This window comes from Chiloscyllium plagiosum, unplaced genomic scaffold (assembly GCF_037043375.1).
Source record: "Chiloscyllium plagiosum isolate Xiang-an unplaced genomic scaffold, Cpla_swu_hap1 HiC_scaffold_39, whole genome shotgun sequence".
Classification (NCBI taxonomy): domain Eukaryota; kingdom Metazoa; phylum Chordata; class Chondrichthyes; order Orectolobiformes; family Hemiscylliidae; genus Chiloscyllium; species Chiloscyllium plagiosum.
In genome coordinates, this window is record NW_028270177.1 from 25,254,816 (window position 1) to 25,267,050 (window position 12,235).

A 12,235-nucleotide genomic window follows, 5' to 3' on the forward strand; every position below is an offset into this window, starting at 1 on the left:
TCCTTCAGAGGTTTTTAAAGAACAAAATAATAAAGTAATATTTTCTGCAATTGTCTCTGCTATAGTCTCATTTGCCTTTTTCAATCTTTATTTCTGCACAGAATTTAAACCTTATTCATTTCTTTTGGCTTACACTCTGCGACACGGATACTAATAGTGGAGTGGAACTTCCAATTACAAACTGTGATGAGGTTGCTCCTTTAACATGGTTATGTTGTACTTTGTTTTTTTTCAAGAGGGGTTGTCAAAGGCAGAGGTTCAGATTTGTCTGGGTTTAGGCCACTTTGCTAATGGCTACCAGATACTGCCCAAGGTAACTAACAGGGTAAAGGCTTTTAGGTTTTTTTTATTTGAAACACTTGTACAATGAAAGGAGGGTGGCCAGTTCTCCCAGTTTAGGCATTTTTCTCGTTTGAGTTAGTTTTAGTAGTTAGAAACTGCTGGAGACAGAGAAGTAGCTACATTGGAAGGAGGGTGCATGCGGCAGCAAATGATCCCCTGCTGATTCTCTCTAATATCTCTCCCATAAGAAACTGGATTTGAATTTACCTTTTTGTCAAGGGGTGTTTATGGGGACGTTGCACGAAATTGGAACAGCATCATTAAGTTGCGATAGAGTTGGTTGGGTTATCAAATCACTGTTATTTAAAATTTTGTTTTCTTTGGTTTGTGTTTCATTCAGTGGTGTGTAAATAAATTCTGTTTTACTTGAAGCCAAGTGGTTTGACCAGCTGCATCACTCCTGGGATATTCACCTTCCATCTGCCTAAAATAACTAGAGAAATTAACATCTGGACTATCTTCTCAAAATGTTTTGAGGTCCAGAACAGAACCCACACTTTAATATGATAGCGTTGTGTCAGTCCTAATCTCAGGCCTGAAGTCCAATCGAACCTGGAGCACTCTGGAGGAGGAGACAGAAGCAGCTGGCAGGGGGAAGATGCTGGTGGGATGGAGTCTAAATGACCACAGAGGGCATTGGATGGGACATGGGAAGCATCCCTGTGTTAAGTCGGTTACCTAGATAGTAATATGGAAAACAAGACTTGGGATAAAGGATGGACATTGAAAGCTGCTGAGTGGCTAAATTGTTCATTAAAACGTTTTAACTGTTAAGCAGCCTTCTGACCGAGGGACTTTGACCACACCTCCCACCTCCTCTTCAGGTGCCCAATCCCCGCAAAGGATGAGTTCTGTCCTTCATGACCCATTGCTGTTGTTTTTCACATTTTGGATAGTGCAAACTTGAGGCTCTTCCACAGAGTAGACAGTGAATAATGCACCAATTGACATTTTCAAGGCTGTATTCTGGGTGAAAGGCTTGAAAGAATGTAAATATCATTGAGTCACAGATCAGCCCATTATCTAATTGATGGAATGGAACAGGCTGGGGTAGTTGAATGGTCTACTCCAGTGCTCATGTTCCTACAAATTAAATCCCAGTTTACAAAGTGAGTTTTAATTCTCTTCAATCTCCTTTCAATTTTAATCCCGTGTGGCAAATCACTAAAGCTTTCTTGAATTAATGTAACAGCTACAGCAGCTGTAAGAGATGACCATATATGTGGAGAACTTTGACATTAGAGGCTGCAAATTGGTCTTGGCAAAGTTACTGTACGAACTGCCAACAAATCAGGATTAAATTCTGCACTGCGCCTTCTCAATGGAGGCACTAATCTGTGCATTTTAAAATCAGGTAATATCTCAGTTAAAAGAAAAGAAAGGAATTTGATATCATTGTGTTAGGCAGGAGATGGAAAACATTCCAAAAATCAGTACAAGTATTTTTTAATAGCCAACCACAAGCTGTAAGTATTGAACTGCAATGTTCAGGAGCAATATAATTAATGCATGCAGAAACTATTTGTTTCAAATTTCTAATTTTAAATACTTCTGAATCACAATTTCAATCAAGTACTTTTGTGAGAGTAGCATTTTAAACGGAAGCAGACTATGCATCTGTTCAGATCAAACCCTGGCAGATCAGTGAACTACCTTCTTAAACTTTTATCTTCTGGATATAATATCTTCACGTGGTAGTGAAGGTAGTGTTGTTGGCCATATTTCTTAGTTTGTTTGCCTCTAGCCAATATATATTTTTTTACAAACGGCAGATTTCAACAAATCTTGGGACAAAGGCATTGCCAAAGGAAAACTGATTCCTTTCCCTCAATAAGATAGAAACTCTTGCGAAAACGTATTTATTTTTCTTCAGCATTGTAGTTTAAGAGCTTTACTCAGGAAGTGGAAAGCCTGAACGAAGAGCTGTGTAATTGCAGGAATGGTTATACGGCAGTGTCTAAGCCTGGGCTTTAATGAGTATGTTCTTGTGTAGTGTTGGAGTTTCCGTAGGTTCAATATAAAATGTCATGAAGACTCAAAAAAAAGTGAAGTTACACAAAGTCCTTTCCCCAAATAATAATTTCTCAGAAGTAGCCAGAGCAGTTTTGTAAGGAAGGGGGGGAGAGAGGGAGAGAGAGAGAGAGAGAGAGAGAGAGAGACACACACAGTATCAGAGTTGTCTAAAACATGTGGTAAAACCAGGTTTGGAGAAACGCCAACAATTAAATGTAACACTAGATTGGAATACAATGAGTGTTGCAGATCACAATCTTGGAATAATATCCTGAAATCCAATTCCTAACTGAATACCAAAGTTCAAACCACACTATTTTTTTAAAAATCAATATGTTAAAGGAACTTGTCCATTGCTACACCATCATTTACTCTTACAACTAAAGTACGGGCTTTTCTGTGTGTTGGAAAAATGGTAATTAAGCTTTGAAGCTACTCTTCTAGGTCAATCTAATTCACTGTATTGATGATGAGCGTGGGTGTGGGGAAGTTTGTTAAGAAGCACATCAAAACCTTTGCATAAAAATACTATCATTATAAGGGGAAGAAAAGTGACATTTCTCAGAATGATTAAAATATGCATTTTGTAATTGGCTCCATTTTGTGTTCAGCTATAGGTGTGAAGGCATGGGTATATTTTGAGCACATCCAACAGTGAACAGTTAATAGATTATAATTAGTTCTAAATATGTGGCTCAGTCAGTTCAGAATGGAAGGAGTACTGCTGGTTTTGTTTTTGTTCTGTAGCTTTCACATCAGGGAGGAATACCTAGCATTCCAGCTAATTAAAGCCAAGAATCAGCCTTTAACCACAGAGGAGGCTTATGTGGCTCATCAGACACCAGCTGGACATCCCACAGTTAACCATTCATGCAAAAACGCCCAGCAAATGCCAGCCTTATGCTGTGCACATTTTAACGTTCAAGTTGTGTTCACCAAGAATTTTAAATCTTAAATTGACTTTGACCTATGCATGATTAGAACAAAAGTTATACTCCTGTACTTACAAGTGAAACTTTTCATCCCAGATTGGGTTGAGATTGCCAAAAATAGTTTTTGTTCTCCTCTTGGTTTTCCCCACTTGCACTGTGACATATGGGTCACTTGATCCTGTCTTGTCCTTTGCTTGTAAACCCTGAGCACAAAGCACTGTATGTACAAAGGAAAACATCAAACAAATAACTGCAGTTCAACATGTTAACCATCTACACATGCCTGATATTTTTTATTGATCAATAATTCTTGCAAAAAGTGTGTGTGGTTGTTAGGAGAAGGCCACTGGTCTAGCACTCCCAATGGGGAACCCTCAACTCAAAGGGAACGTCGATCTGAAATAGGAATACAACACTGTTCCACCAGTTCTCTGAACTGTGCCTTCTGAATTCCAAAAAGCCATGTTTGCTGACTGTTACCTATTTCACCACATGTCAAAGTCATTGAAGTTGCTCCTGATAGATGTTATCTGGGGATACACAAGGATGGGCTTTACCAAACCTTTGGAGTGGAAAGGCTGGTAAAGTGGGAGGAAGAGTCAGGAGGAGGCCAGAGTTAGCAGGTCAGGCCTACCCTTTTTGGAATTCTGAACAATGAGAGGTGACCTTACTGAAACCTACGAGACTCTTCGAGCGCTTGACAAGGTAGATGTATAAAGATTGTTTGCCCTTGTACAGCAGTCCGGGACCAGATTAAGGGATCTCCAATTAAGACCGAGGTGAGGGCAGAGACTCTGTGGAGTTGTTACCGCAGAGGGCTGTTGAGGCTGGGTAGTTAAGTATATTCAAAGCTGAGATGGACAGCTTGTTAATTGATTAGGGAATCAAAGGTGATAGAGAAAAGGCAGAAAAGCGAACTACACATGATTAGGTGAGCTATGATCTCATTGACTGGTGGACTTGATGGGCTGAATGGCCCACTTACGTTCCAATCCTACTGTCTTCCAACCACTATGCATCACACCAGTAGTACGACCAACAGCTGTATATTCAGAGTGCACTTAGCTTCCTCCGCTTTGGTAGCAATGGGAATCCCCATCACTTCCCAACCTCACTCCCTAACAAAGGAGTCACTCTAATCACCAGGGTCTATTTTCCTGTCCCCAGCACAGAAACAGAGAGATCTCATCGCCTCCTCAGGGCTGACTCAGTATAACAGTGTCCTCTCTTCTGTCCTTCCGCCTCAGCAATTACCACATCCTCCAGTGGTGGCGCTGCTGAGGCTACACTGCATTAGTCCTCGGAGCTAACAACTCTGGGATGATACCCTCCTGCCCCCAGTGGGTGCCAGTGGTAACCTCTTAGTTGGGCACTGCTGGTGAAATGCCACCTAGGAACCCACAGTCTCCCAGCGAGGGGTTGTGTCCTGTTTTCGGCCTCGTCAGAGACGCTTCTTCCCTGGTGGAAGGCGGGGGGAGCAATCTGCTGTCCTTACTAACTCTGACTGCCGAATGATAACCTGACCCTTGCCTCTCCTCTGGAGTGGGCCCAGCAATGCCACAAGCCTCAGGGTCACTTAGAGGAGTGTGAGGAAATAAGTGTTGGCTTTGCCAGTGACCCTCCCACATTCCATCAAACCTCTTGCTCTTTTTCTTTCCTATCCCCACAGTCAGTCTCCCTCCCATTTTTCCAAATGGTGAAATCCTTCCATAACCTACCTTTTTGGAACAGAATTTCTTTTAAGAAAAATAAAAGTTTTTCTGTAAAGTTCATTGTGAAGTCACAAGGTTGGAGAGCACTGAGAAAGGCCATCAAGTCTGTGCCGGTCAAAAGCAAGCAGCCCCATTTTCCAGCACTTGGCCTACAGTCTTGTATACCTGAAGGGTGCTATACAAATGCATGTCACTTCTTCCTTGATTTAACTTGACAATCTCTCCGTCCAACTGGCCTCTAATGCTACAGGACACTGGAAGCCTGCATTTCTGATGGTCGCCCTCAATCCCCTCTGAATGCACATGTTTCTACTGCCAATGATCTTTCTATCCATTTGAGGGAACTATGACTGGGGTCACTTTCTTTGCCCTTTGGAACCTGCAAGGTGGTGGTTTTTTCTCCCAGATCCGGTTGCAGCGTCTGTGATTCCAACATTATCTCCCCTTGGAAAGAGAGAATTTAAAATTTTCTAGCACCTATCACAACCTCAACACCGGGAGGTGCCTTCAGGTGAATGAGGCGTTTAGAATGGTCATTGTGAAGGTGGTGGCAGCCAATTTATCCAGTTGATGATGAACTTTATTTGTCGTGAAATTGGGTAAGGGACCAATAATGGCTCTGGAGCACCAGGGAGAACCACCTCTGCTCTTCCGATACTGGCTGTACATTTTGTAAATGCACTAGAACAGCATGGATGGGGCCTTGCCTTAAGGTCTCTTGGTTACAGGACAGTGCAGAGTTGCGCCCTGGTTTGGTCCCACAGTCTTGGGGTTGCCCAAAACTCTGTCCAAACTTGCAGAGAGTCCGCACAATCACTGACCTCCGCTGGCTGCCATTTTGCCATTATCTCATAGGAACATTGGAATTGGGAGCAGGAGTAGGTAGTACAGTTCCTTGAGCCCACTCTGCCATTTAACATGATCATGACTGATCTTTATCCTGGTCTCAACTCCACTCTCCCACCTCCTTCCCATAGCCTTTTATCCGATTTCTCAACAGAAACACTCATTCTTTCTTGAATCCGTTCATTGATTCTGCTTCCACTGCTCTCTGGGGCTGTGAGCTCCACAATCTCAGTGTCAAGGTTCCTGTCCTTGCTTTCAAACATCACTCAGATGCCTCCCTATCAATGTGACCCCGAGCCCAATGGCGTTTTTTTTTTTTTACACAGAGTGGTTCCTGTGTGGAAGGAATTGCCAGAAGAAGTGGTGGATGCAAGTATAGTTACAACATTTAAAAGATATTTGGACAAGTACATGAATAGGAAAGGTTTAGAGGGATATGGGCCAAAAGCAAGCAGTGGGACTAGTTTAATTTGGCAACTTGGTTGGTATGATGGACCAAAGGGTCTGTTTAACTTCATGATTCTAGTTGTACTCCTACTAATTCATTGTAATTTACTGCTCCATTAAAACAATCTATCCAACTGCACAAATTAAGTAATTTAAGCAAAATAACACCGACTTTGACTTTTCAAAATGAAACACCTTTGAATTTTGGGAAATAAATGAAATGAGGAAGTGTACATAAAGCAACTTTTCCCATTGATAACAAGTTTGTTAAAGTTCTCTTTTTAACCTTACGCGTGTATGAGTTCATTCACCTAGTTGTGGTTATTAATCCAAATGAAATTGTAAAATCTGTAGCAACAGCAGCTGTTTCCTCAGGCTAGAACTATTTTAGCACAAATGCTAAAACATAACTTAAAAAAAAATGTTTTTTGCTAACTTGAACGGTCAAAGGAAAACTTCAATTGATTCTTTTTAAAAAATTAACATCTCAAAATAGTTCTACATTTAAACCTAAAAACAGGTTTTCTCAACATTTTTTTTCTTTTTGCTTCTCTTCTGAAAGTAGTAATGCTCTACTTGTAAAAACATCCCTTTTTAACTTTACACGTTGTGACATTCCTCTGTGGAAGGTGGGATTTGAACCCGGATATTCTGGCTCAGAGATAGGACGCTAGCACTGCACCACCAGAATACTACATATGATTACTGTTTGTCCTTCAGCACTTCAATTAGAACGTCATTATATGTGTGAGCAGGCAATTTTATCATAGCTGAGGCCATCCTGCCCTTTCCTCCTGACTGAACACAGTTTAATTAGAAGGCACTGCTTAACTCAAAGCAGCTGGATTCCTGGCCAATTTTCTCCTCCTTTAGCCAAAGTTGCTGCAGTGCCCATCCCAACACCCCACAGAGATGAACTGGGCTTAATCAGCCACTCAGCTAAAATTGTGTTCCATGGGCTGAATTTATTCTCTGTAAAACCACCATATCAGTAGCAACACAGCAATGTCGAAAATATGAACAGGAGTAGGCCATTTGGCCCTTCAAATTGCTCCAACATTCAATAAGATCATGGCTGATCACTCTCTCCAGTACCCTGTCACTCCACAGCCTTTCAGAACTAACAATTTCTTGAAAACATTCAACATTTTGATTTCAACCGCTTTCTGTTGCAGAGAATTCCACAGGCTACCCACTCTGGGTGAAGACATTTCTCCTCAACTCAGTTTTGTTTTATTGCCATTGGGATAATTTACTTGCAGGAGAAAGCGAGACTAGGGTCCTGATATTTACTGAGCCATCCATTTGGAGGGTGTACAGGTTAATGAGTATCTTGCTGATTTTAACTGTAGGACGATCTTTAAATGTTTTTCCCAAGTGCCTGTCTGATAATCATCCTGTTTGACCTGCTTGCTATCTACTTTGTTCAAATGCCCTACTTTCCAGGTTGAACTTTACCCCTCAGTCAAGATTGATTTCTGTTCTGACAGAAGAAGAGTGATTAGCTGTAGGTATATGAGCAAGCTTCTGAAATTTCACTTGCTGGAAAGTGACATTCTACTTGTCAAACTGAACACGAGCACACCTTGTAAGCACACACAGTGGACTATAGACTCTGTTTTAGTGAGGACAATCTCAGTGAGAGCAGCACGGTGGCTCAGCGGTAAGCACTGCAGCCCCACAATGCCAGCGACCTGGGTTCAATTCCAGCCTCAGGTGACTGCCAGCATTGAGTTTGCACACCCTCCCAGTGTCTGTTCGGGTTTCCTCCGGGTACTCCACTTTCCTCCCACAGTCGCAAAGATATGCAGGTTAGGTGGATTGGCCATGGGAAATACAGGGATAGTGCAGAGGTTTGGTCTGGGTGGGATGTTCTTCGGAGGCCTGCTTCCACACTGTAGGGATTCTAATCTGGGATGTGTATGTTGGGACCTGATGGTAGCTCAGAAGGCAGGGCAAGTAATTACCCTTCCATGAATTCCATGTCTTTTTAGAACAAAGAATAAAGAAGATTTACAGCCCAGGAACAGGCCCTTCGGCCCTCTGAGCCTGAGCCGATCTAAATCCACTGTCTAAACCTATCGTCCAATTCCTAAGCATCTGTATCCCTCTGCTCCTTGTAGGTCTGAAGAGATTTCAATTTCCCTTTTGCTTTCTCTTTCCTAGACTCTGAGACTAAATCCTTAGTTGAATTAGCAAAAGATTGAAAATTATAAGCATTGGGATTGTTTACTCTGCAATACTGAGGATGTACCTACACTCCGCAGACTGCAGTGGCTCAAGAAAGCACATCAGCACCAGCTTCTCAAGGGCAAAGAGAGATGACCTATAAATGCTGACCTATCCAATGCCACCCACGTGAGAACGTAAACAGGCACATAGCATGGTCTTGTGAGGGAAGATCTTACAGAGGCTGACAAAATAATGAGGGGTGTAGATCAGGTAGCAGGTATCTTTTCCTGAAGGTGGGGGAATTTCAAGTCTGGGGGGGGCATATTTTTACGGTGAGATGAGGAAGATCTAAAAAAGACATGGGGCAATTTTTTTGGTTACACAGAGTGGTTCATTTGTGGAATGAACTTCCAGAAGAAGTGGTGGGTGCAAGTACAGCTACAACATTTAAAACACATCTGGATAAGTACATGAGTAAGAAATATTTGGACTACAACGTGGGAAAGCGCGAGGTCATGCACTTTGGTAGGAAGAATAGAGGCATGGACTATTTTCTAAATGGAGAGAAAATTCAGAAGACTGAAGTGCAAAGAGACTTGGGAGCTCCAGTCCTGGATTCTCTCAAGGTCAACTCGCAGGTTGAGTCAGTAGTTAGGAAAGCAAATACAGCAATTGCATTTATTTTGAGAGGACTCGAATATAAAAGCAGGGATGTACTTCTGAGCATCTATCAGGCTCTGGTCAGACCACATTTGGAGTATTGTGCACAGTTTTGGGCCCCATATCTCAGGAAAGATATACTTGCCCTGGAGCATGTTCAGAGGAGGTTCACAAGAATAGTCCCAGGAAAGAAAAGCTTAACAATAATTGGAATGTTTGAGGACTCGGTTTATACTCAATGGAGTTTAGAAAGACTGGGGGGGGGGGGGGGGAATCTAATTGAAGCACACAGAATATTGAACGGCTTGGACAGAGTAGATATTGGGGAGATGTTTCCATTAGTAGAAGAGACTAGGACCTGAGGGCACAGCCTTAGGGAAGACATTTTAGAATGGAGATAAGGAGGAGCTTCTCCAGCCAGAGAATGATGAATCTATGGAACTCATTGCCACAGAAGGCTGTGGAGGCCAGGTCATTGAGTATATTTAAAACTCAGATAGATAGATTCTTGAGTATCAAGAGGATCAAGGGTTACAGAGACTAAGTGGGAGAATGGCGTTGAGAAACTTATCAGCCATGACTGAATGCTGGAGCAGACTTGATGGGCTGAATGGCCTAATTTCTGCTCCTATGTCTTATGGTCTTGTGATATGGGCCCAGTGCAAGCAGGTGGGACTAGTTTAGGGATTATGGTCAGCATAGACTGGTTGGACCGAAAGGTATGTTGTATGACTATCTGCTGGAGATCCCTTCAGGGAGACTGAAATTAAAGAGGACGAAACTGATTAGTTTCTCAGCATTTGGTTACATAATGTACACCAACTTCAAAATCAAACACACCAACTCCCGATCATGCTTTAGTTACTGCTGTTGGGTTCATATGAAGCTTCATGACAGTGGACCATCGTTTGGTAGAAATGTTTACGTCAATCTTCTGAAAAAATCTAATGTGATTTGGGGATTATCTAGTTTCCTGGGCATTTCAAGCAAGCATTCTGGATGCCATTCAGATTAACTGAAATGCAACTATCTTCAGTTTTGTTCTGAGGAAGTCATTAAATGAAATCAACATCAGAGCATTTGAGGCAATTTACTCAATCATATATTTCTATAATTCAATCAGTTAAATGGTATATCATTCTTAAAACAAGATTAGCTCTCTAAATCTCTACAAGTGAGATTTCCCAGAAGATCAGGAGCTTCTTAGAATACATCTCTGCATGTTGAAAATTGTTTTCGATGTACAAAGAGCTAAATTGTTTTTATAAACAATTAAATCAATATGGTGCTCAAGGATTTAGACAAGAAGCAATTCCTACTAAATATATTATAGGATAGTCTTGTGAAGAATTGCTGGAGATGTTGTCACAGCATGAGCAAGCAGGGCAGAGGAATTCAGTCAGGGATGCACATTCCCAATTCTGTATTTATTTTGCGCAGTGCCAAGCGACTGTGAAAAAACCTGATTTCAATACTGACATTGAATATATTTAATAATCATAACGGACATAATGATCGTAACTAATGCACTGTAACTTCCCGCCAATTTAAAAAGGGGTTAAACCGTGCAGATTTCTTGTCAACTTGGCTGGGAGTGGGAGCAGCGGCCGAGTAAAGGCGAACCCGGGAGACTACAGCTAAGGTAAAACAGTTTGTTTCAAAATTACTTACCTGTAGCGGGCAGCGGTGTTTTTTATTCTCTCTTCACAAAAAGAGCGGGAGCAGCAGAGGAAGTGACAGCAAACAGAGGGGCAGCCGGGAAGGAGAACTGTGAGTATAAATACTCACCTTTTAATCACCAACGGTCATTTGAGTGGGAGCAGCGGAAGTGAGGTTGGAGCGCATAGCTGGGCGGGAAGGCAAGTGATTAGTATTTGAGTGGGTGTGTTCTAGACCCCAGGTAAGTGACTCAGTGTTATTGACTCAGTGTTCTTGTTTTTGGAGAAAGTGTACAGTCATGGCAGCGCAGGCGGTGGAATGTTCCTCCTGCAGGATGTTTGAGGTAGGGGTGACCACCGATACTCCTGCTGACTTCGTCTGCAGGAAATGCAGTCAGATCCTGATCCTCACCGGACGAGTTAGGGAACTGGAACTGGAGTTGGATGAACTGAGGATTATTCGAGAGGCTGAGAGGGTGATTGATAGAAGCTACAGGGACATAGTTACGCCGGAGAACCGAGGTAGCTGGGTAACAGTTAGAGGTGGGAAGGGGAAGAAGCAGGCAGTGCAGGGTTCCCCTGTGGTCGTTCCCCTAAAAAATAAATATACAGCTTTGGAAACTGTTGGGGGGGACAGCGTTGCAGGTGTAAGCTGCAGTGAAGGGGTCTGTGGCTCTGAGACTCAGAAGGGAAAGGGGGAGAGGAGGAGAGCGCTAGTTATAGGGGACTCTCTAGTTAGAGGGACGGACAGGCGGTTCTGTGGACATGGGCGAGACTCACGGATGGTTTGTTGCCTCCCGGGTGCTAGGGTCCGAGACGTCTCAGACCGTGTCTTCAGAATCCTTAAGGGGGAGGGTGTGCAGCCAGAAGTCGTGGTGCACATTGGCACCAACGACATAGGTAGGAAGAGGGGTGGGGAGGTCATTCAAGAGCTCAAGGAGTTAGGCTGGAAGCTAAAAGCTAGGACAGACAGAGTCGTCATCTCTGGGTTGTTGCCGGTGCCACGTGACAGTGAGGCAAAGAATAGGGAGAGAGTGCAGTTGAACACGTGGCTGCAAGGCTGGTGTAGGAGGGAGGGCTTCAGATATTTGGACAATTGGACTGCATTCTGCGGAAGGTGGGACCTGTACAAACAAGACGGGTTGCACCTGAACCAGAAGGGCACCAATATCCTGGGGGGTAGGTTTGCTAGCACTCTTCGGGGGGGTTTAAACTAATTTGGCAGGGGGATGGGATCCGGACTTGTAGTCCAGCAAGTAGGTTAGCTGTTTGTCAGGATGCCCAAGACTGTAGGGAGGCTGTGGAGAAGGTAGCACTGACAGGGACTACTTGCGGACACAGAGACGGGCTCAAGTGCGTATACTTCAACGCAAGGAGTATCAGAAATAAGGTGGGTGAACTTAAGGCGTGGATCGGTACCTGGGACTACGATGTTGTGGCCATCACGGAAACG

The 12,235-nt window shown here is 43.1% G+C and overlaps 1 protein-coding gene across 6 annotated transcripts in view; it reads right to left on the reverse strand.

Annotated features, from left to right (window-relative positions):
- The window catches only part of unc13c (unc-13 homolog C (C. elegans)), a 582,280-nt gene that overhangs the window by 231,283 nt on the left and 338,762 nt on the right, over positions 1–12,235 (reverse strand). For all 6 annotated transcript variants that reach the window (XM_087981434.1, XM_087981433.1, XM_087981432.1 and 3 more), the window contains one exon: positions 3,363–3,504. In XM_087981434.1, the coding sequence (XP_087837560.1) occupies positions 3,363–3,504 (142 nt within the window). The remainder of the gene's footprint in view (positions 1–3,362; positions 3,505–12,235) is intronic.